At 45.6% G+C, this 25,505-nt stretch overlaps 1 protein-coding gene across 1 annotated transcript in view; it reads right to left on the reverse strand.

Moving 5' to 3' along the window:
* The window catches only part of MROH7 (maestro heat like repeat family member 7), a 50,021-nt gene extending 36,386 nt beyond the window's left edge, over nt 1-13,635 (reverse strand). Inside the window, exons 1-3 of the mRNA XM_073789327.1 lie at nt 13,301-13,635; nt 7,925-7,959; nt 5,890-7,183 (exon numbers count right to left, since the gene is read on the reverse strand). Coding sequence (XP_073645428.1) covers nt 5,890-7,120 — 1,231 coding nt within the window. The 5' untranslated portion in view covers nt 7,121-7,183; nt 7,925-7,959; nt 13,301-13,635. The remainder of the gene's footprint in view (nt 1-5,889; nt 7,184-7,924; nt 7,960-13,300) is intronic.
* Between the last annotated feature and the right edge of the window lie 11,870 nt (nt 13,636-25,505).

Genomic DNA, 25,505 nt, shown 5'->3' on the forward strand with positions numbered 1-25,505 from the left:
AAAAGACAACCCAAATTTTTTAAATGAGCAAAAGACTTGAACAGGCACTTCATAAAAAAGGATATACAGAGACTTCCCTGGTGGTCCAGGGGTTAAGAATCTGCCTTCCAATGCAGCAGACGCAGGTTTGATCCCTGGTCAGGGAACAAAGGTCCCACATGCTGCAGGGCAACTAAGCCTGAACACCATAACTACGGAGGTTGCAGGCCATAGCTAGAGAGCCTGTGCACCACAACTAGAGAGCCCGTATGCCACAACTAGAGAGCCCGTGCACTCAGGAGCCCACGTGCTACAGCTAGAGAGAAGCCTGCACGCTGCAACAAACAGCCTGTGCGCAGCAACTAAGACCCAACACAGCCAAAAATAAATAAATATATTCTAAAAAAGGATATACAAATTGACAATAATCATATTAAAAGATGCTTAACATCAGTAGTCATCAAAAAATGCAAATTAAAATCACACCAAAATATCATTAGACACCAAACAGAATGGCTAAAATTTTGAAAACTAACAATACCAAATGTTTGTGAGGATATGGAGTAGTTGGAACTCTCACAGGTGAGATGGTAAATTAATTCAACCACTTTTGAAAAATTGGCAATTATCTACTAAAGCTAAACATATGCTTATGCTATGACCCAGAAATTCCTCTTCTAGATAAATAAATGTATCTGTGTACCAAAAGACATGTACGAAAATGTTCAAAGTAACTTTATTTATAATATCCAAAATGTAGAAAAAATCCTAATGTCCATCAGCAAAGAATGGATAAACAAATTGTGGTATGTTCATAAGATGGAATACTGCAAAACAATAAAAAGAATCGACTATGATACATGCAACGATGTGGATGAATCTAAATGACATCATGGTGGGCTAAAGAAGCCAGAGTCAAAACAGTATATACTGTAGTATCCTATTGATAAGCAGTTCAAAAACAGGCAAAACTAGTCTATGGTGATACAAATCAGAATTGTTCCCTCTACGGCTGTTGTTAGCTGAGGGCAACTTGTGAGGGGGGATGTTACTACTGGCATCTACTGGGCAGAGACCAGGGATGCATCTTACAATGCATAGAACAGCTCCCCACGCACCCACACTCACACGACAAAGATCTATCTAACACAAAATGTCAATAGTGCCAAGACTGAGAAACCCTGCCCCAGAAGAAGGGGTATTGATTGGAAAGGATCACAAGGGAAGGCTCTGGGATGCCGGAAAAGATCTGTGTCTTGATCTGGGTGGTAGTCACCAGTGTGTATAGGTATGTAAATATTCATCAAGCTGTACACTTAAGGTTAGTAGTGCACTTTACGTATTTTACTGATATATGTTATACACCTTGAAAAAGTTTTTAAAAGACAAATACAGTTTGAAAATACATTGTTTTTAAAAATCCAAATGGACAAAATGCTCCTATTAAAAAACAAAAATTGACCCTAAATAGCCAAAACAATCTTGAAAAAGAACAAGGTTGGTAGACTCATATTTTCTGATTCCAAACTTACTACAAATCTATAGAAATCAAAACAGTGTGGTACTGGCATAGGACAGACATAAAGACCAATGGAATAAAATAGACATAAACCCTCATATATATGGTCAATTGATTTTTGACAAAGGTCTCAAGACCATTCAGTGGAAAAAGGATGCTCTTTTCAACACATGATGCTAGAAAAACTGGATACCCACATGCAAAAGAATGAAGTTGGACCCCTACCTCATACTACATACAAAAATTAACTTAAAGACTAAACTTAAAAGCTAAAACTATGAAACTCTTAGAAGAGAACATAGGGGGAAATCTTCATGACATTGGATATGGCAACAATTTCTTGAACATAACACCAAAATAACAGATAATAGACAAGTAGACAAATTGGTTCTCATCAAAATTAAACACTTTTATGCATCAAAGGACAATGTCAAAAGAATGAAAAGACAACTCACAGAATGGGTGCCAATATTTACAAATTGTACATCTGATAAGGAATTAATATCCAGAATGTGTAAAGAGCTAAAACTCAACAACAAAAAACAACCAAATTTGAAAATAGGTAAAGGATTGAATAATTATTTCTCCATAAAAAGATATACAAATGGCAAATAAGCATGTTAAAATGCTCAACATCATCAGTCATTAGGGAAATGCAAATTAAAATCACAATAAAATACTACTTCACACTCTTTAGGATGGCTATTATAAAAACGTTTTCTAAAAAATGGAAAATAACAAGTGTTGGCAAGGAGAGATTAGTAGTGCAGAAATTGGAACCCTTGTACTTTAGAACCCTTGTACATTTCTGGAGGGAATGCAAAATTGTACAGCTGATATGGGAAATAATTTGGCTGTTCCTCAAAAAGCTAAACATAGAATTACCATATGATCCAGCAATTCCACTCCTAGGTATATACCTAAAGGAATTGAAAGCAAGCGTTCAAACAGATACTTGTGTGCTGACGTGTATAGCGGCATTATTCATAAGAGCCAAAAAGTGGAAAAAACCCAAATATTTGTCCATGGACAAATAAAATGTGGTACATACATTGGAATATTATCCAACCATAAAAAGGAATGAAGTACTGATGCATGTTACAACATGGATGAACATTATGCTAAGTGAAATAAACCAGGTACAAAAGGACAAATGTATGATTCCATTTCATGAGTTACCTAGAGTAGGCAAATTCATAGAGACAGAAAATACATTAGCGCTTATGAGGGACTGGGGAGAGAGGAACGGGGAGTTATTGCCTATGGTGAGACCTTCTATTTGGGATGATGAAAAAGTTTTGGAAATAGATAGTGGTAATGGTTACACAATATTGTGAGTGCGACTAATGCCACTGAATGTTTAAGGGCTTCCCTGGTGGCACGGTGGTTAAGAATCTGCCTGCCAATGCAGGGGACACAGGTTCAAGCCCTGGTCCGGGAAGATCCCACATGCCACGGAGCAAAAAAGCCCATGCGCCACAACTACTGAGCCTGCGCTCTAGAGCCCGCATGCCACAACTACTGAAGCCCATGCTCCTAGAGCCCGTGCTCCACAACAAGAGAAGCCACCGCAATGAGAAGCCCACACACTGCAACGAAGAGTAGCCCCCGCTCGCCACGACTAGAGAAAAGCTCACGCACGGCAACAAACACCCAGCACAGTCAAAAATAAAATAAACAAATTTATTTTTAAAAATGTTTAAAATGGCATATGTATGTTATATATATTTTACTACAATTTTTAAAAGATTAATAATATACCAAAAGCCATTGAATTGTTCACTTTAAATGGGTAAATTGTATAATATGTGAATTGTATCACAATAATAACTGGACTCCACATGCAAAGGAATGAAGTTGGACCCCAATTTCACACCATATACAAAAGTTAACTCAAAATGGATCAAAGACCTAAATTTCAGAACTAAAATTATAAAACTCTTAGAAGAAAACATAGGCATAAATTTTCATGATCTTGGATTAGGTAATAATTTCTTACATATGACACCAAAAGCACAAACAATGAAAGAAAAAATAAACTGGACATGATTGAAATTTAAAACTTTTGTGTTTCAAAGGACACTATGAAAAAAGTAAAAAGACAACCCATAGTTTAAAAAATATTGGCAAATTATATATCTGATAAGGTATATATCTTATCTGGGGATAAGGGATATAACTTATATTTAGAATATATAAAGATCACTTACAACTCAATAATAAAAAGACATGCCCAATTTTTTAAGTGGGCAAAGGATTTGAATTGACATTTATCCAAATAAGATATAGAAGTGACTGAGAGCATATGAAAAGTCGTTCAATATTACTACCCTTCAGGGAAATGCAAATCAAAACCACAATGAGATACTTCATACCCACTAAGATGGTTATAATCAAAAAGACAGACAAGTGGGAGGTACAAACTATTGGGTGTAAGATAGGCTACAAGGATGTATTGTGCAACATGGAGAATATAGCCAATAGTTTGTAATAACTGTAAATGGAGTGTAACATTTAAAATTGTATAAAAATAAAAGATAAAAATAATTTTAAGAAATTCAAAAGGATTCCTAGCTTTTTGTTAAAAAAAAAAAAAGACAGACAAACAATAACAAGTGTCATATACTGCTGGCGGGAATGTAAAATAGTTCAGCCACTTTGGAAAATGTTCTAAAATTGATTGTGGTAGTGATGGTTGCATAATTCTATGTATATTTTAAAACCATTAAATTGTACACTTTGAGTGACTTTTATGATATGTAAGTTTTATCTCAATAAAGCTGTTTAAACAAAAAGACCAACTTGTGTAAACAAAGCTCCTCTACATCATCAGCATCATCAGTACAAAGTAAGAATTGTATTAGAAAATAAGGTATGATTCATGGTAGCAATAAGAACTGTAAAGTACCTAAGAATTAACCTATCCAAAAATGCACTAGTCTTTTATGGAGAATTTTTAAAATTCTAGTAAAGGATATACCCCATATAAAGTAAAACTTGGGACTTCCCTGGTAGCGCAGTGGTTAAGAATCCACCTGCCAATGCAGGGGACATGGGTTCGAGCCCTGGTCTGGGAAGATCCCACATGCCGCGGAGCAACTAAGCCCATGCACCACAACTACTGAGCCTGTGCTCTAAAGCCCGCAAGCCACAACTACTGAGCCTGTGCACCTAGAGCCCGTGCTCCGCAACAAGAGAAGCCACCGCAATGAGAAGCCCACAGACCGCAATGAAGAGTAGCCCCCACTCGCCACAACTAGAGAAAGCCCACGTGCAGCAACGGAGACCCAGGGCAGTCAAAAATTAATTTAAAAAATTTTTGCTTAAAAAATAAAAAAATAAAGTAAAACTCCAATAGATGGATAGATTAATAACATTCCAATAAAAATGCCAGAAAGATTTTTTGAGGACCTAGACAAATGCATTTTAAAATGTATATAGAAGAATGAGGGCGTTCAAATAGCCTCCAGGGCATGGTGTGGATGCTGTTGTCCTCAGAATAGTTTTGAGAACTTTAAAGAGGGGTTTTCACCCTATCAGATATGAATGCATACTTGCAAAGCCATGGTAAATTTTTTTTTTTTTTTTTTGCAGTACGCGGGCCTCTCACTGCTGTGGCCTCTCCCATTGCGGAGCACAGGCTCCAGACACACAGACTCAGCGGCCATGGCTCATGGGCCCAGCCACTCCGCGGCACGTGGGATCTTCCCGGACCAGGGCACAAACCCGTGTCCCCTGCATCAGCAGGCGGACTCTCAACCACTGCGCCACCAGGGAAACCCATGGTGAATTTTTTTTAATTGCAATATGGTATCGGTGTATGAACAAACAAAAATATTTGGAGATATAAATAATAGGGAGAAGATCTTCACAACATCAAAAACTGGTGGGGGATTCCTTTACAGAACTCTTGCACATCAGAAGTGAGCCACAGGTTCCAGATTGGACCCCAAGGCTTCACTTAGGTGGGGACCTCAAAAACTCAAGCCTGCCTGCTCCACTGTTCAAACTTTGACTTGAGAAGACAGACCTGAAATTTCTTAATAAGGAAAGGAAGGTATAGTTAGTTAGTTGACTTGTAATTTGGACAGAATGAAAGTATGATTATATGGAGATATTATATTACAGTTAAGAAAATTGAAACTCAGAGAGATTAAGTAACTTGTCCCAAATCACACAGCAAGCACTAGATCTCTCATGTATAATTAATATATTGCATGTTATTCATTGCATGCTGTCCCCTTCTCACGTATAGTTAATATATTGCATGTTATCCGTTGCATGCTCTTCCCTTCCTTTCCCCTCTCCTCTCCCCTCCCTGCCCTACAAGTCTGAATAGGGTTCTTCCAGGTCAGTGTCCTCTCTGGGGCTGGCGCTCTGGCCTTACTCACCCTGAGGGATGCTCTGGAAGGCTGTGGAGTCCTTGTTCATGGTGTCACTGGGGGGGAACCCCAGTGGGAACTGGCCCACCTCGACACTAGTCATCTTGCTCCAGCTCCCCGGATTCCCCTCTATGGGCACTGTGTGGATGCTCTTGTCCTCGGAACAGTCCTGCTGGCTGCTCAGTGTCAGGGTGGAGGTGTCACTGAAGGTGAGGCTGGAGACCAGGCTCAGAGTCTCATTGGAGCCCAGGATCGGGGTCATGCATGAGGGTGGAGAAGGGGTGGAGTTGGGTCCCTGGGTGCTGGAGTGCAGGCTGATAGCCCCGCTGGGACCAAGAAACCGGGTCAAGCATGAGGCCTGAGTGATGGTCATGTTCAAATCAGACTTGGGATTGTCATTTGAAGTCATGTTGATGGTTCCCTTGGAATTCGTGTTCCAGGCTGCACCAAAGGTTCTTTTTGAAACAAATCCAGAGATGTTATGTGAAACCAAAGTGGTGGTCTCGTTCATGTCTGGCATTAGAGACCCAGGAGAACTTGGAGCTGCATTCAGGTCCAGCTTGGAGATGTTTCCTGAGCCCACACTGAGCAGCTTATTGGAATCAGGATCCAGAGAAGAGTTTGGGGCTGGAATAAGGAGAGCTTTTGAGCCTGGCCTGGAGATGCTTTGGCCCAGAACAAGGGTTTCTTTTGAATAAGGCCTTTTAAATGGGTTTGATTCAGGCCTGGAAGGACTGGAGTTACTCTGACCCAAAACAAAACTCTTGCTTGGGAGGGAGCTGAAGGCCTCCTCAGAATCTGGCCCAGAGCGGTTCCCCAAACTCAGACCCTGGGCTTCCGTAGAGCCAGGGCTCAGAACGAGGTTTGAGGCTGGACTTAGGGCCCCCTGTGAGTCAGCTGTTGAGATGTGATTGGAATCCAAACCCAAGGCTTCACCAGAGTGGGCAGTGGTGATCTGGAGGCAGGCTGGAGCTGCGGCCCTGCTGTCATCAGGTCTGGGGGTGTTATCAGATGCCAGGCCAGGGGCTTCCTCCGAGACAGGACTCAGAGTTGGATTAAGGTCTGGAACAAGAACCAAGCCAGGACCCAGGGGTGGATTCAAGACAGGAACAAGTTCCGTATCTAGGTTGGGCCCAGAGATGGTGTCAGAGCCTAAAACAGGGGCCTCAGTGGAGTTGAGAGTGGGTATCATCTTTGTGTCTTCACGGAGGACCAGACTAGCCCCTGGATTCATGGCCATGCCTGGTCTGGAGGTCTCTCAATGCCACTGCTCCCTTCTGTCCAATAGCCTACTGTTGAGCTCCTGAGAGGGAGAAAGGCAAATTGAGCCTCACCTGTTGAAAACCTTCCATGGCTCCCCACCGTCCTTAGCATGAAGTCCCTGGGGTGACTTACGAGGTCCTTCATGACCACGTCCAGCCCACCTGTCCAGTCCCGTCCTGCACAGCTCTCGCCTGTGTTCCCTTCTTTGACCACACCCTGCTCCCTTGCAGCTCACGGCCCTTACATGCAATTGCCTTGTCCTGGAACCTCCTCCTACTGTCCTTGCCGATCCCACTCTTCTGAGCAAATGATTCATGGCACTTTATTCCAATGACTTGTTTAGTGGTCCAGCCCCTGCTAGAGATGAGCTCCCCACTGGAGAGAACTATGCACATCTTAGTGCCAGGGGCGTCCCCAGCACCTAACACAATGCCAGGTCCACAGTAAGAAGTCCACAAATACTAGACCAATGAGGATCCCCCTTAAGGCAGAAAAAGGGAAGGGGGAGCCTCCTTACTTACCCTACTTCCAGCCAACCCCTAAGTTCCTAGAACTATTCTGTGAATGACTGTGGTTCTAGATTCCCAAAGCAGCCTTGACAGAGCTGCCCACGGCCCTTAGCAGTTTGCTCTGGGTGCGGCAGGCACCTGGGGCAATCAACCAAAACAGAGCCTGTCTCAGCCCAGCAATCTGACTGCTGGGTGAACTCCCCAATCCTCACACTCTATCCTGCCCCCATACCTGGGCCACCCTTCCTACGGGAATTGTAGGGACAGCTCACCTGCATGCATGGTGTTCTTAAGCAGGAGTTGGTCCCTGGGAGGAGATGCAAAAGGAGAGCAAGTCAGGCAAGAGTGGCTTTTCCAACACTTACTGAGCAAAGTCTAAAGTCCAGGCATGCACATCTGCTAACAAAATCTCCCTGCGCCCACACACACGGTCCCAGAAGTTAGGTATGACTACTGCATTATATACTTAAGGAAGTGGAGGTCAAGGGGAGGAAGATGACCCACCCCACTGGCCCTCAGGGCAGCCAAGACCACCTCTTTATGCCACCTGACTTCCTACCCTCAATGGCTTCCCATTGTCTTCAGGACAGCATCCCCAATCCTTAGCAGGACCTAAAAGGCCCTTCTGTGTCTGGCCCCAACTCCCTTTTCTCCCTTCTTGCCCCTCCATACTCCCTCTATACCCGCCCTCTTCATTCCAACATCCCTCAGCTCCTCTGAGTTTCTCTGAAGAGCCAAGCTCCCAGGTTAATTCTGGCCCTCCATAGGTTGGGCACCCCCTTCTCCAGCCGCATTCCCTGACTAACACCCACAGCTTCACCCCTTCAGATTTCAGCTTATATGTTATGAGACTTCCAGGTCCCCCAGACAGGTGAGGTCCACTTATAAGTTCCCAGGGCATCTTATCCACGTCCTTTCTTGGCACACGATATCTGGTTTCCTCACTAGACAAGAAGACCCATAAGACTCTAGCGCAGCACCTGGCACACAGTGAATTTTCAATAAGTGAGCTTGTTATTTCATCTTTTTATCTCTTCATTCATTCATCCATTCTGTCACTAGTTCATTTCAACACGTATTCATTTATTATTCATTTATGCACTAACTTATTCACTAAGTCATTTACTCATCCCATAAATTTTGCTGTGCATGTTTATGGCTTGGCTTTGGAAAAACATAGATCTGGAGTCATGTAGTCCTGGGTTCAAATCTCAGCTCATCCTCTTAGTAGTGTTAGTAAATCTGGGGAAGAGACAGTCCCGCTCTGGCTCTCACCCTGCCCATCTCTAATATGGGGCACATAAAGCCTGCCACCCAAGAGTAGTTGAAGTCTCAGTGTCTGGCATGCAGCCCACGTGGCCCACTGAAGGGCTTCTCTAAATGTTAGTACTTGTTCTGCTACTCTCTGCGAGGCACTGTGGGCAGAGAACAGTAAGGTGCTCAGAGCCCAGCGGGACCTGCCGTCACCCCCAAGCACGCAGTTCATGCAGACCTTTGCAATCTGCCTCAGAGGAAGGAAGCGTTCACCTACCATCAGCACCAGAGGTGATTTTAACCTGAAGCTAATGAAATTGAAAATATCAAGGCTCCTTGCTCATATAGCTCTTTTCCAAAGGGACTGTCCTTAATTTTGTGTTCACGTTTTGTCTTCTTCTACTTAAAGAGGAGCCTCCAAATTATAAAAAGCCTCAAGCTCCAAAACACCCTGGATCACCCCACCCGAATTCTCCCCTCGTGAAACACACACACACACACACACACACACACACACACACAGGCTATAGTTAACAAAGGGAGGCATTTTCAACCTGGAAAAAAATATGAGTCAGGTACAGCCTATGAGGCAGTCAGCAGGATTTTGTAAGGCCTCACCGGTTTAGCCTGTGAAAGAGAATAATTTCTACCCCTCTGATCCAGCAGATGCACAATACTGGTCACTGGGCAGGAAGGCACATGTCCCAGCTCTGGCTGACCCTCCTTCATCCATGAGAAAAGAGCGATCTCTCCCACTTTCTCCTGTTCTCTCAGTCTTCCTCCTCCACCCTGCAGCAGACAGGCAAGGCTTCAGAGCTGCCTGACAGTGGGGGGTAGCCCACATCTTACCCGCCACCAAAGGGAAGTTGTACACTGGGAAGAGTGACGGTTGCTGAGGGGCTTGGGTGGTACCCAAGAGAGCTAAAGGAGGTCACTGCACAGCTACCTATTGGCCTTTGCCCCCAAGCTCTGGGGCCCCAAATAAGGAGAGTAGAGGGAGGCCATAAAACACCTAGTGCAGTCAGAGACCAACAGAACCATGGACCGATTCCCATCCTCTCTCCTCCACTTCTGTGAACCTTTCCAGGACCTTAACAGGGGTTTCTGGAGCTCTCCGGAGGAGGAACTATCAGTGGGTCTTCCAGTTCCTCTTTGAGAACATGTTTATCAGTCGTATAGGCCTGGAATGTGTTAGGCACTCATGTGAGTATGTGTGCCCACACACCTGACACTGAGGTACCTCAGACCTAGAGAATCCGAAACAGAACATGCCAGCTTTCCTCCATATCAGACCCTCTTATTCTCCTACGTTGCAAGAAACTGGCACCATTACCCAAGCCAGAAAAAATATTATCCTTGACTACTCTCTTCTTCACTTGCTGAATCCAAATTTGGCCAAGTTCTGCTAATTCTGGCTCCAGAAAATCTCCCAAGTATCTCCCCATATCTCCATCACCACTGCTAAACCCAAGTACAGCTCCCATTGCTTTGGGGCTCTGTCTTCGAATTGCCCTCTCAACAAGGGTCTCTGTGTGTAAGGGCAGCTCCCAATAAACCATTTTCCAAATTGAGCCACAAAGATCTTCCTTTAAAATTACATTCAGTAGCGTGGTACTGGCAAAAGGATAGACATATAGGCCAATGGAATAGAACTGAGAGTCCAGAAATACATCCATGCATCTATGGTCAATTGATTTTTGACAAGGATGCCAACTCCTTTCAGTGGGGAAAGAATAGTCTCTTCAACAAATGGTGGTGGGACAACTGGAAATCAATATCTAAAAGAATAAATTGGACCCTTTTCACACTAGATACAAAAGTTAACTCAAAATGGATTAAAGACCTAAATATAAGAGGCATAAATACATAGGCAAAAACATAGGCATAAATCTTCATGACCTTGAATTTGGCAATGATTTCTTAGATATGACACCAATAGCATAAGCAACAGAAGAAAAAATAGGTAAACTGAACATCGGCAAAATTAAAAACTTGTGCATCAAAAGATACTATTAGGAAGTGAAAACACAACTTATAGGATGTAAGAAAATATTTGTAAATCATGTATCTGTTAAGAGTCAAATATCTAGAACATATAAAGCACTCTTACAACTTAACAACAAAAAGACAAACAACCCAATTTAAAAATGGGCAAACAGGCCTTCACTGGTGGTGCAGCAGTTAAGAATCCACCTGCCAATGCAGGGGACACGGGTTCGAGCCCTGGTCCAGGAAGATCCCACATGCCACGGAGCAACTAAGGCCGCGAGCCACAACTACTGAGCCCGTGTGCCACAACTACTGAAGCCCACACACCTAGAGCCCATGCTCTGCAACAAAAGAAGCCACCACAATGAGAAGCCCATGCACCGCAACGAAGCGTAGCCCCCACTCACCACAACTAAAGAAAGACCGTGTGTAGCAACGAAGACCCAACGCAGCCATAAATAAAATTAATTAATTAAATTAAAAGAAAAAAAAGAAATCCATACCAAAATACATCATGAGTAAACTTCTGAAAACTAAAGGCAATGAAAAAAAAATCTTAAAAGCAACCAGAGAGAATTACCTATAGGAGAACACCAATTCAAATCACAGCAATCTTCTCATCTGAAGCCATGGAGGCCAGAAAGAAGTGGTACACATTTTTTAAGTGCCGAAAAAAAAGAACTGTCAACCACAAATTCTATAATTGGCAAAGTTATTCTTCAGGGGTGAAGGAGAAATAAAGAAACTCTTAGATGGGACTTCCCTGGTGGTCCAGTGTTTAGGACTCCATGCTTCCACCGCAGGGGGCATGGGTTCAATCCCTGGTCAGGGAACTAAGATCCCACATATGCCGCACAGTGTGGTGCCCCCCACCAAAAAAAAAAAAAAAAAAAAAAAAAAAAAGATTCTCTTAGATGAAGGAAAAATGCATATGCAAATTCAACCGTGCCGATGCCCTCTTAGAACCTCTCTGTGACTTCTTATGGCTTTTTAGACTGTGGGGTGTGGGTTATATTATATTTCCTAAAAGACAGATTCCCAGGCCTCACTCTTAGAAATTCCACTTTGCAGCCCTGAGGAGGCTCTGAGGGGGCCTTTTATCAAGCTCTCCCCCTCCAACCCTCCCCAAAGTGATCATCACATAGCTGGTGGACAGGCCACAAGGGGAGACCCTCTAATCTTCAGTCTGATGTCTGTTTCTTTTGCCAGGACCCTCAGCCCACAGGCCTTGCCCCTGCATCTCTCCAGCTACATCCATCCCCTTCCCCAGCCCTATGCTTGAGCCACTTCCAACTTCTCCTAGTGCTTCAAATGGGACCTTTGCAAATACTCTTTCCTCTTCTTGTAAACTTCCCCAAGACTACTCACCTAAACCTCCATCACTTCCCCTGGTTAACACCTAGTCACTTTCCAGATGCCAGCTTAGGTGTCTCTTCCTCCTGGAAGTCTTCCTGGGACCCTCAAATGTGGGTAAGGTGCCCACCTCATGTGATCACCCTGTACCAGAGGATTGCTCTGTTTACTTGTATGTCTCCACTTTAGAAAATGAGCTTGGTGAGTGTCTATTACCCCCGTTTTCCCAGGACATGGCATAGCGCCTAGCACACAGAGAAGGTTCAGAACACTTTAACGGAATAAGGGGATGAATGGATGAAAGACAACTCTTCAAGACAGGTATCATTATCCTCATTTACTAGCATGTTAATTCAGACTGATCAGGGACATAAATAGATTTTTGCAAAGTCCCCAGAAAGTGGCAGAGGAACGATTCAAACCCAGGTATTCTTAGCTCACAGTTTTCCCTACAAGATCCCAGAGATTCCCAAGGTACGAATCACTCAGTGAAGCCAAGTCTTCCCGTTTCCCCCATTCCCTCTGCCACTCTTAGGCCTCTACCCTAGAGGAAAAGTCCAGTGAAAACAACGCGCCTCTCCTGATGCCCAGTTATAATGCACAAATCCAGGGCTTTGGAGTCAGCTGGACTTGAATTTGAAACCTGCTCTTTCTCTCACCAATGGTGTGAACCTGGGAAGGTTAGCCTCACCACACTGCACGTCTATATTAATACTCAATCCACAAGGTAAGGTAGGGAATAAAATGGGATAATGCACATAGGGATGATCGTAGCGTCTGGCCCCCAGCAGTTCCCCACATAAACGTCCATCCTCACCGTCCCTTCCTCGCCCGCCCTGGGTGATGGCTGGGTGGGGGCCGTGAGAAAAGGATCAAGTCTGGCTTTTAGCTTCTCAGCCTCCTCTTCCCCCCAGGCTGTGGTAGTCCCTCCTGAGTCTTCTGACTCTCCCTCTCCTCCCCCCGGACTCCCATCCACCGCATTCTCAGAACTTGATAGCCTAAACCCTTTGTCCATGAGCCTTAAGTGCTGATGTAAAAGTTCAATGTGTTACCTCCACCTGGGGCATCCACATGGTAACAGAAATTCAGCCGTTAGTCAAAGATATGAAGTTCTAACTGTGGAATTACAGCCACAGCGGGAAGACTTTTACCCAGGGAGGGGGGGGTCAAGGTGGTAACTGCCTTGTGGAGGCTGCCTCCACCCCTGGGACTTTCCCAGAGCCACACTGAAGCTTACCTAGGCTCCCCCCAACTCCAGGCAGTGTTGTGGTCTTTGTGAGGTCACCATGACTCAGAGTTCCCAGCCAATGAGGCCCCTTCTCATGCCTACACAGTGGGAAGAAGCAGGAAGATGTCCTTTCAAAGAAGGAGCTATTGGGCTTCCCTGGTGGCGCAGTGGTTGAGAGTCCGCCTGCCGATGCAGGGGGTGCGGGTTCGTGCCCCGGTCCGGGAAGATCCCACATGCCGCGGAGTGGCTGGGCCGGTGAGCCATGGCCGCTGAGCCTGCGCATCCGGAGCCTGTGCTCCGCAACGGGAGAGGCCACAACAGTGAGAGGCCCGCATACCGCAAAAAAAAAAAAAAAAAAAAAAGAAGGAGTTATCTTCTAACCCTCTACCACTGCCTGGAAATGACCTACCTCAGGGACTTCCCTGGTGGCACAGTGGTTAAGAATCCACCTGCCAATGCAGGAGGCACGGGTTCAAGCCCTGGTCCAGGAAGATCTCACATGCCGTGGAGCAACTAAAGCCCGTGTGCCACAACTACTGAGCCCACGTGCCACAATTACTGAAGCCCACACGCCTAGAGCCCGTGCTCTGCAATAAGAGAAGCCACTGCAATGAGAAGCCTGCACACTGCAACGATGAGTAGCCCCCACTCGCTGCAACTAGAAAAAGCCCGCACGCAGCAAAGAAGACCCAACGCAGCCAAAAATAAATAGAATAAAATAAAATAATTTTTAAAAAAATGAAATGAGCTAACTCAAACGAAGACTGACTTCCTTGCCCGGCATGCAAGCCTCCCCATAAAAGCCCCTCACCCTGTGACCTTATGCCTCCATTTATTTTCGGTGACAGACTGGTTCCAAGGAACAGGGCAGGTTTGGGGCACAGCAGACCTGAGATGGAATCTCGTGGGTAGTGCTGTGTGTGCAAAGCGCTTGTAATCAGACAACCTGTAAGGAGGAAACCGAGACCCACAGAGGGAAAAGATTAGCCCAAGGTCATGAGCTAGGACGCTGCATGTGTCCTTTGTCTCTCTGGGGCTCCACCCTGCTTCCGCAGGCACAGATAACAGTGTGGAGCTGGGGCAGGCCAGGAGACCCAGAATGTGAAACCTGGATCCTGTGATAAGGAAATGAAGGCAATGCTATTATCTTCCTAAAGACGAGCTGCTTAACGATGAGCAATAACTAAGCTAACTAAGACAACCAGTGACTTCAAACTTCAGAACAGTAGTGGAACTGTCCACTAAGCTGTATTCCCACTTACCCAGATCATTAGACCCTAGGAGAGTCTGTGTATGTCATGTGATGTGCTGAGTTCTACGGCCCGGAAACCTGCCTCCTCACACGTAGTCCCCACCCCCAGGTGTGTCAGCTCTGGAGAGTGGGTCCCCTTCTGTCTACCTGGGATCTCGCCTTTGCGGCCCCCTCCCCCACCCCCTGCTTCCCCACTCCTGGCCCTGCACCTCCCACTCCCCCCGCTGCTTAGCTGCTCCTCCACCTGTTTTTTTCCGTGGCCTCCCAACATGGCCTCTCAGAAAAAATCCTCCAGCAAACTTGTTTCTTTCCCCGCAGCCCCTCACTCGCTCTTTAACTGCAGGGACAAGAACCCTTTCTGACTCCTCCGTCTCCTCCCCTGGCCTCAAGCACCCAACTCATCACCAAGTCCTTCTGCTTCCAAATCTGTCCTGTCCCTCCAACTCCATACCCTCCGTCTTGGCTGAGGTCCTCACCATTATTGGAAACCCAGATTCTGGCCAGTCTTCTCAATAAAATCCAGCTCCATCTTGCAGCTAGGGAGCATCCCTGACAACTCATTTCCCCTTAAGCCCTCCCACTTCCCACAAGGTCACATCCACACTCCTTGGTCTGGAATTGAGGCCCCTTCACAGTCTGCCTTTGCCTACCTACCTGCCTTGTTTCTGCTCCCTTTTCAATTTTTTAAGTGTGTACTGAAGCACCATATACATACAGAACATTGCACATACCATGTCAATTTTGATGAATCTTCACCGAGTGGGCGCACCCACGTAACCAGCACCCAGATCTAGAAATGGAACCCACCAGGATCCCAGAAACCCTCCAGTCACTATCCCCGCCCCGCGGAGGGTAAGTGCTATCCTGACTTCTAACAGTACTGTTTAGATTTGCCTGTTTCTGGACTTTATACAAATGGAATTCTCCAGCACAGACTCTTGCTTCTGGCTTCTTTGGTTCAATATTAAATTTGTGAGATTTTACATATCTTTGCACGTGTTGGCTGTTCCTTCTTCTAAACGTTGGCTCCCCTCTAGTCTCTTCCTGATCTTGATCTCTTTCCAGAGCCTTCAGGAAGTTAGTTGTTCTTCATATTTTGTCCAGAGCTCATAACTGCTATCTCTAGGAGGGTTGGTCTGATAGGAGCTACCTTGCCATTACCAGAAGTAGAATCTCTCCTTTTTAATTTTTATCTTATTTTTCTTCCTTTTTCCTTTCTTTAGGATTCCTGAATTTGCCTTTCTTCTCTCACTCCTTTATTCCCCTTTTCTATCCGTATGGAATTTGCATATTTTGTATCTATTCCTTAGGGTTCCTCTAGCCATTTTAATATGCATGCCTTACATAGAAAAATCTAAAGTTAAGTAATACTGTTATCCTCCGCCAGAAAAATCAAAAAACAAAAGACATAAGGACCTGAAAAGAGTTTAACACTAATCAACCAACTTATATACCATTGTTATCCTTTATTTTAGTCCTGCTCTGATTTTTAAATCCTACCAATTAGACATCATTGTTTTATGCAATCAGTGTTTGTTTAGATTTAACCAATATCTCACCAATATTTGGTCTGATCATGTAACCGAGCAGGACTCTATGGGGCCTTCCTAGACAGAACACCCCTCCTTTTCCTCCACCTGTCTCTTGTTTGTAGAAAAACTTTAGCCTCCTAGGCCTTCCCCAAGTTCTAAAGAATAAATTTAATCAGAGGAGTGAGAAAATGCAGAAGCAAAGGAAAAGAGTCAGAGTTAAGCAAGACAACATAATAAGTGTAACCATTAAACAAAGTCAAGAACCTTTAGTTCCTCCTCAAGGGCTATAGATAATATCCTGAGTCATGTCCTTTGAGCTATTTTTCAGATACTGAAAGCCCCACCAGGGGGAAGATGTTAACTGTATGTCACCCACAGCACTTAGACCTCGGACCTCTTGGAACCAGAAGGTTGATGATGTTGACTCCCTATTACCTCACCACCAACCAATCAGAAGAATGTCTACCAGCTGATCACACACCCCACAACCTCCCTCCCTCACACTGTCCTTAAAAACCTTTCCTTAAAGCCATCAGGGAGTTCGGATCTTTTAAGCACTAGCTGCGTAAACTCCTTGCTTGGCACCCAGCAATAAATGCTGCATTTTCCTTTATCACAGCCTGGTGTCGGTAGATTGGCTTTACTTCACATGGGCGAGCAAGTGGACCGATGTTTGGTTCAGTAGCAATCATTTTTTTAATTCAATCTCAGACCTTCCATCTGGGATCCATTTCCTTCTGCCTAAAGAATAACCTTAAAAAAAAAAAAAAGGAAGAGCCTTGATAAATTCCTTAATAAGAGTTTACTAGTGATAAGCTCTTTTAGTTTTTGTTTACAAAAAAAATTTTGCCCTCATTCTTGAAAATATTGTCACTGCATGTAGAATTCTAGGGTGTCTGTTATTCTATTTTAGCACATCAAAGTGAATATCCCACTGCTTTCTGGCCCCCATTGACGTTTCTAGTTCATTATTCCACTGGAATCATTCCCCAGTCTCATCTCCTACCATTTCCTCCTACACAATTTCTGCTTTAGCAACACAGTGGTTTCCCAGAACTCACAGTGATGTTTCTTGCCTCTGTGCCTTTTCTCATGCTGTTCCTTCCATGCAGAATGCTGTTTCCCTCCCATTCCTCCCCATTTCATCTGCATAACTCCTACTCATCTGTCAAAACCCAGTGGTATCTTCTCTAGGAAGTCTGTCATGAGCCCCTCCCCACAGCTGTTTTAGGACTTTCTCCTCTGCTCTTGCAGCGTTATTACACCTTATTACAGTGTGTTATCCATTTCTTGTAACTTGATTATTTCCTCCATTAATCTGAGAACGCTTTAAGAACAGAGATGATGTCTTATTCATCTTTGCATGCCTGGTACCCAAGGCCTGACCCATACCTGGTACCAAGTATACTTGGGTCAGCATTTCAATACTTCAGTAAGTATTTCCTGAAGAAATGTCTTATTCTCACTTTGGCCTCCTCCACCTCACTCCCTGCCCTGTTCTTAAACATTTAATCTCTGCCACCTCCTCTCCACTGAGGTTCTGCCTCTGAGGCCATGGCTGACTTGAAAGGCTTGTCCTTCCTCTTCATTCTCTGCCTTCTCTGGAACATCTGCTTTACGATGATCCAAACTTAAGACTTTCTCCTTCCTTGGCCCCTGGGGCACTTCACTCTGCTGGTTCTCTCCCTGCCCCAGATTCTTTTTCTCCTGTGTCCTTTTCAGAGTCCCCACCCCCACCCCCCACTACCTACATCTGTGTCCCCCAGGATTCTGGCTTTGGGTCTCATCTCTCTCACTTGGGACCTCTTCCACACTCCTTGCTTTCATTATGGCATCCATGCAGTTGGCTCCTAGATCAGTCAGGGTCCAACCAGGAAAGCAAACCATACTGAGTATTTAAAACAGAGGGAATTTATTCCAGGGACATGGTTCCACAGTGAAAGCTGAGAAGCCAAATGGGCAGTAGGAAGGGACACAGGAGCCCAGGTTCCTGGGTCACCTGGCCGAAGTGAGTGCCATAGGGAGACAGAGCAATTCATTGCTGGACACGTTCTCTGAAGCAGAGGGAGAGAGATGACAAAACACACTGCCTCTCCCCTTCCACCCGCCATGCTCCTGCCAGTGCCTGCCATTGGCTGAAGCAGCTGGAAGGCAGTGAGAAGGGAGGCAGGGGTTAACGCAGTGCAGGGCAAGGGAAGAGCCAGGAGTGGATCTGAGATTAACACAGCCCCCTACCTATACTTCCTGCCCCAGCTTGGTCACAATCTGCATGCCCCACCACTTACGGGACACCTGTAACTCAGCATGTCTCAGCTGAATCTCCTTCCCACAAAACATGTTCCTCCACCCAGCGTCCTTCTATCAGTCGCCCCTGATTCTCCTAGAGGCAGGCTGAAAGCTTTCAGCAAGGCCTCTGACTCCTCCCTCCTTCTCCCCCCTCCTCCATGTGGTGGTGTCAGTTTCCAGGTCCAAAAGGTTCTTTGAAGAAAATACCCATACCCTCCCCCCTTTCCATTCTTACCACCTCCACTTAATTCAGATCTCCTCTTCTCTTGCTTGGCTTCTAACAAGAGCCTCTTCATTAGGTTCCCCGCTTCCATTAACATTTCCCTGAATCATCCTACACCACGACCTGACCATCACTGGTGAATCAAACATGACTCTTTCCGCCCTGCAGCCTTATGCCCCACCGCTGCTCACTCAGACCTCATGACCAGTCAGTCTTTTCTCCGGCTCCCCTAGGGCGTCCTGTGCTCTCTCACTCTGAGCCTTGGGTCGTCCTGCCCGTTATCTGGAATGGTACTTTCTCTTTGCATCTCCTCCAGCGGAAACCCCACCCAGCCCTGCGGCTCCACATCCACGTAAATCTTTTGGAATGAAATTTTCTTTTTTTTTTTGGCCGCACCATTCGCTGTGTGGGATCTTAGTTCCCTGACCAGGGATCGAACCTGCGCCGCATGCAGTGGAAGAGTGGAGTCTTGACCACTGGACCACCAGGGAAGTCCCTGGAATGAAATTTTAACAGCAGATTCCAAAAGCCTTCAAAATGTGCTTACTCTCTGACCAAACAATCCCACTTCTGAGGATCTGGCCTAAGAACATAATCAGGAATGTGGCCAGAGATCCTCACTGGAGCATTTGCCTGTTAGTAAAAGATTGTAAGCAATCCAGGTATCCAACATGGAAGGCAATAGCTCCGTAAACTATGGAAACAGCTACTGAATGAGATTTTATGCATCTATTAAAAATGAAAGTTACAGGGACTTTCCTGGCAGTCCAGCAGTTAAGCCTCTGCGCTTCCAGTGCATGGGTTGCTGGTTCGACCCCTGGTCGGGGAAATAAGACCCCGCGTGCTGCATAGCCCAGCCTAAATAAATAAAATAAAATTTAAAAATAAAATAAAAATGGAGAAGGCTGATGGACACTCAGGTTCAGCTCCTGAGCCCAAAATACAACACCGGGCTGCATATTAGACAACACTAGTAATTAAAAAAAAAAAAAAGTCTGGCCAACAGACCAAAGGGGGGACAAAATGAAAATTACAGTCGTATAGGGAAAGGCTCATATTATATATGTGAAAAAAAGCAGAATGCAAACTCATATTTGTTAAATTGTATACACATGTGCAACAGCATTTCATCTTTATCAAGCATTTGGTTTGTACTGGGTACTGTCCCGAGTAATTTACATGGATTTACTCATTTAAGCTTCACAACAGTCCTACAAGCTAATAAATGGAGAAACTGAGGCACAGAAAGCCCTAGATCACACGGCTGGTGGGTGTCAGGGCTGGAAGGGAGTGCAGGCAGCCCAGGGCCTGTGCACTTAGCCATGCTGCCCCCTACAAGGAGTGGAACCCCAAAGACTGAAAGGGCAGTAACAGCCAAACCTTGCCATGGTAGGTAGAATAATGGCCTCCCAAAGACAGTCACATCCTAAGCTCCGGACCTGTGACCGTGTTACTTTATATGCAAAAGGAATTACGATTGCAGATGGAATTAACGTTAATAACTAGCCGACCTTAAAATGAGGAGATTATTCTGGATTATCTGGGTAGGTCCAATGTAATCACAGGGTTCCTTATAAGTGGAAGAGGGAGGCAGAAGAAAGTGAGACCGAGAGATGATAATATGCCCAACCTTGCTGGCTATGGAGATGGAGGAATGAGGCCAGGAGCCACGGGATGCAGGCCAACTCTAGAAGCTGGAAAAGGCCAGGAAACGGATTCTCCCCTAGAGCCTCCAGCCTCCAGCCATACCAACATGTTGATTTTGGCCCAGAGAAACCTATCTCAGACTTCTGACCTCCAGAACTGTAAGATTAAAGATGTGTTGTTTAAGCCACTAAATTTGCGGTAATTTGTTACAGCAGCAATAGAAAACACGCCCACCAAAAAAGCAAAGCAAAGCAAAAGTTCCAGTAATAAATGTGCGTTGAAAAAGATTGGACAGGTCTTCAATAGAATGAAAACAATCAGTTATATCTGGTTGGTGAATCTCTTTGTTTATTTTTAAAGAATGATAATTTCTTTTTCCATATTTCCAAATTTTCCAATATCTTTTTTGTACCATTTTTGTAAGGGGAAAACTCTCCCTAAGCAATCATACCCATCCTTCAAGGTCCAGGTCAAATGCCGCCTCCTCCAGGAAGCCTCCCAGACGCTTTACCCATGGTTAGGGGTGGCATCTCTTCTCCCATGGCCTTAACACTACATCTGGATTCTAAATGCCTCAGATGGGATTCTCCCCCGAGCTCAGGGGCCCTGGCTAGTGCTAGGGGGCCCTGGATTCAGGAACAATCAATCATTTTTTCCTGACTGAGGTACTTCAAGGCTGTATTTCCCGATACTCTGATGGGATTCTGGGTGGGGAGGGTGGGGTTGTGTGGGGCAACACGGCCTCACAGAAGCTCTTAGGGCGCAGTGGGCAGAACTTCCTGCAGCACCAGCTCTAAAGATTCTAAAGACCGCTGCTCCATATCTGAAATGTGGGTGCTTCCTAATAACCTCTATTTTTTCTCCCTATCATATAGGTGGAGGATATAAGCAGGTAGGTGAGGGCAGCCCCAGAGAAACAGAACCAGGCATGGCTTTCTTTTTCTTTTTTTTTTTTTTTTTGCGGTACGCGGGCCTCTCACGGTTGTGCGCTCTCCCGCTGCGGAGCAGAGGCTCCGGATGCGCAGGCTCAGCGGCCATGGCTCACGGGCCCAGCTGCTCCGCGGCATGTGGGATCCTCCCGGACCGGGGCACGAACCTGCGTCCCCTGCATCGGCAGGCAGACTCTCAGCCTCTGCGCCACCAGGGAATCCCAGGCACGGCTTTCTTGACATAAGAGAAGCCATTTTGGCCTAAGCCATTTTGTGATCTAAGCCTGGCCACAATGCTTGCCCTTGAACAGGTCTCAGTAATCAACAATCTTAAGGGAAGTAAGGGAATGCAGGAACAAAGGAAAAGCAGTCAGGAAACAGGCTGGGTCGCTTTGCTGCGTACCTGAAACTATCACAGCGTTGTTAATCGGCTATACTCCAATGTAAAATAAAAAGTTAAAAAAAAAAAAAAGAAACAGTAGTTCAGATAAAACAGAGTCCTAGTTCCTCCTCAAGGAATACAGTAACAATCTTTGAGTTCTGCAGGAACTAAGGCCCCCACCCAGGTGGAGGATGGGATGATGTTGACCTTTCCTGACCTTCATGACTTCAAACAGTTTAAGCTTGGACTCTGTTGACCTTTGCCTCTGTTCAATGCTGAATACTCCTCTGCTGAAGCCCCTCATGAATATGCATGTACCCTTAGCTTAACACTCCTTTGGGAAAGCAAGTGTTCTCCTTGCTGCAAGTAATAAATCCTTCCTTCTCCGGATGTTTGGCTTGGTTGTGTCTTTTGACTTGACACCGACAAGAGGTGAACCCAGTTTTCAGGTAAGGGCAGGGGGATTGAAGTAATCAGGTAACAGAGGCTGGGCCTCTGTGGGCCTGTGGTTGTTCTGAGGAGAATGGCATGGGAAGTCTTGTGGCTCCATGCAGGGAATGGAGGGATGGGGAGGTATAGGGGATGCTAAAACTGGATGTCCCCGGTGCTAGGGACCGTCAGGCCTTCTTCAGCCATGTCTCAATACCAACTTCCAGAATCATTCTCTGAAATCAAAGCTGAGCGTGTCTTTCTCATGCTTGTCCCACAGGTGCCCTCCAGGTGCCAAGCTCTTTATCAGTGACCCAGCCCTGCTCGCCTCCCCAGCCTCCCCTCCCGAGCACCCCTGTCTCCCACCTGGCGGGATCCAGTCCCACTGCACTACTGCCCTCCCAAGCAAGTCCCTCTCCCACATGGCTTGCTCGCTCCGCACACGCTACCCCCTTGTCTAGGACATCCTTCCCTAGCCGCGGTCCCGCATGGCTCTCCAAGTTCTCCACACCTCCCCTGAAAACCACCTGGCCCACCCAGGAGGTCGGGGCTCCTCTGCTGTGCTCCCAATCCCCTTGTGTCTCCTGATCCATCACGCCCCGCCTTGGAGGCCCTGCTATTAATAGCACATCTTTATAGGCTGTGAGCCCACTCCTGCAGCGCCAGCTGTAGAACAGCGGCTCCACCTCTCAGATGCTGGAGTCCCTGACAACCCTCAGGTTCTCCTCTCTTACTATATGTCATGGGGGGCCAGGGGGTCTCCAGAGCTAGCACAGTGCCGGGCACAGAGTGGGGCATCCTTTATCTGTCTTATGAGAAGTGTCATGGGCAGTAGAGTCCTTTGCAGCCTGGAGTCCATCCCAGAGCTCTTCCTCCTGCCAAAAGCCAGAGCTGGATAAAGTTCCTCTTCTTCCAGGGCAGCCTGCAGAGGCCTCAGAGCCGAGAGAGGCAGCAAAGCTCAGAGCCTCAGAACTCACCAGCATCCTTCCCAGGGGCAGGCAACACACAGCCTGCTGGGCGGAAAGACCCAGGCTCATATCCCCCAGTTCTGCTGCTGACCCACTCCGGCTCCCTTATCTGAGAAGTGGGGGTGATGCTTCCCCCATAAGAGTGTCACAAAGACTAAATAAGCACACAATTCTAAAACGAGGGCTGTTTGTATGTGGAGAGCCCTGGTCAATTGTAAGAGCTAAGTTCTGGATTTTTCTTTCGAAAAAGAGATTTGTCCAGCATTGGCATTAGATCCTGTAATCAAAAAGAGTGACGATCCCGTTGTAAACGGAGTCCGTGGACGCTGCCCTCTCCAATATCACCGTTACTCTTCTTATTGTTGAATCTGGCAGGACCTTGCTGTCCTTATGGGCCTCCATCTCCAGGCACAGATGACCACCCCTTTCTTCTCAAAGTGATCTTTCCATTGGCTCCCGGGACCCCTCCCCAACCTCTCGCTGGTTCTGTCCCACTATGCTTGACTGATTTCTCTTCCCCCATCATCCCTAAAGTCAGTGGTCTCCAAAGGTCTACCTCCACCCCCTTCTCTCTTTGCCTTGGGCAGGAAATGGTGCTCACACCTTCATGTTTGGTCCGGAGCCCCAGACCTCTCTATATCTAGTTCCTTCCTGGACAGCTCTTCAGGGATGACACAGAGCCCCCAGGACTCCAGGAGGCCTGAACCAAACTCCCTCCTGACCTGCTGCTTGCTTCCCAGATTCCCTCCATCTGCCCACCTGGGCATCCTTCCAGTCACTCCTACACACATACACTCGAGTCAGTCACCAGGGACCCTGCTGGATTTCTCTGTGCACCTCTCTAAGCCCAAGTCCTGTGCACATTACAGGTAATTCTTGGACTCATTTAAACTCCAGGGTCCCTGAAATAGGGACAGTCTCTAACTGCCTTCCCACACTGGGGCCCACAGGACACCCTCTGTGCCAGGTGGTGACTCAGTCCCTTCCCTGTGGACTCAGGAGTGGCCTGCAGCAACCCAGGCCAGCATGCCAGGCCTATCCCTTTCTTTTCATTTTATTTTCCTACCAACTTCCCCCTGCCCTTTGTTCTTTTTTCTTTGAATTTTATTTAATTTATTTTTTTATACAGCAGGTTCTTATTAGTTATCTATTTTATACATATTAGTGTATACATGTCAATACCAATCTCCCAATTCATCACACCACCCCCCTTACCACCACTTTCCCCCCTTGGTGTCCATACATTTGTTCTCTACATCTGTGTCTCAACTTCTGCCCTGCAAACCAGTTCTTCTGTACCATTTTTCTAGGTTCCACATACATGCGTTAATATACAATATTTGTTTTTCTCTTTCTGACTTACTTCACTCTGTATGACAGACTCTAGCTCCATCCACGTCTCTACAAATGACCCAATTTCATTCCTTTTTATGGCTGAGTAATATCCCATTGTATATATGTACCACATCTTCTTTATCCATTCGTCTGTCAATGCACATTCAAGTTGCTTCCATGACCTGGCTATTGTAAATAGTGCTGCAGTGAACGTTGGGATGCATGTGCCTTTTTGAATTATGGTTTTCTCTGGGTATATGCCCAGAAGTGGGGTTGCTGGATCATATGGTAATTCTATTTTAGTTTTTTAAGGAACCCCCATACTGTTCTCCATAGTGGCTGTATCAATTTGCATTCCCACCAGCAGTGCAAGAGGATACCCATTTCTCCACACCCTCTCCAGCATTTGTTGTTTGTAGATTTTCTGATGATGCCCATTCTAACTGGTGTGAGGTGATACCTCATTGTAGTTTTGATTTGCACTACTCTACTAATTAGTGATGTTGAGCAGCTTTTCATGTGCTTCCTGGCCATGTGTATGTCTTCTTTGGAGAAATGTCTATTTAGGTCTTCTGCCCATTTTTGGATTGGGTTGTTTGTTTTTTTCATATTGAGCTGCATGAGCTGTTTATATATTTTGGAGATTAATCCTTTGTCCGTTGATTCGTTTTCAAATATTTTCTCCCATTCTGAGGGCTGTCTTTTCGTCTTCTTTGTAGTTTCCTATGCTGTGCAAAAGCTTTGAAGTTTCATTAGGTCCCATTTGTTTATTTTTGTTTCTATTTCCATTACTCTAGGAGGTGGATCAAAAAAGATCTTGCTGTGATTTATGTCAGAGTGTTCTTGCTATGTTTTCCTTTAACAGTTTTATAGTGTCTGGTCTTACATTTAGGTCTCAAATCCATTTTGAGTTTATTTTTGTGTATGGTATTAGGGAGTGTTCTAATTTCATTCTTTTACATGTAGCTATCCCGTTTCCCCAGCACCACTTATTGAAGATACTGTCTTTTCTCCATTGTATATCCTTGCCTCCTTTGTCATAGATT

This window comes from Tursiops truncatus, chromosome 1 (assembly GCF_011762595.2).
Source record: "Tursiops truncatus isolate mTurTru1 chromosome 1, mTurTru1.mat.Y, whole genome shotgun sequence".
Classification (NCBI taxonomy): Eukaryota; Metazoa; Chordata; class Mammalia; order Artiodactyla; family Delphinidae; genus Tursiops; species Tursiops truncatus.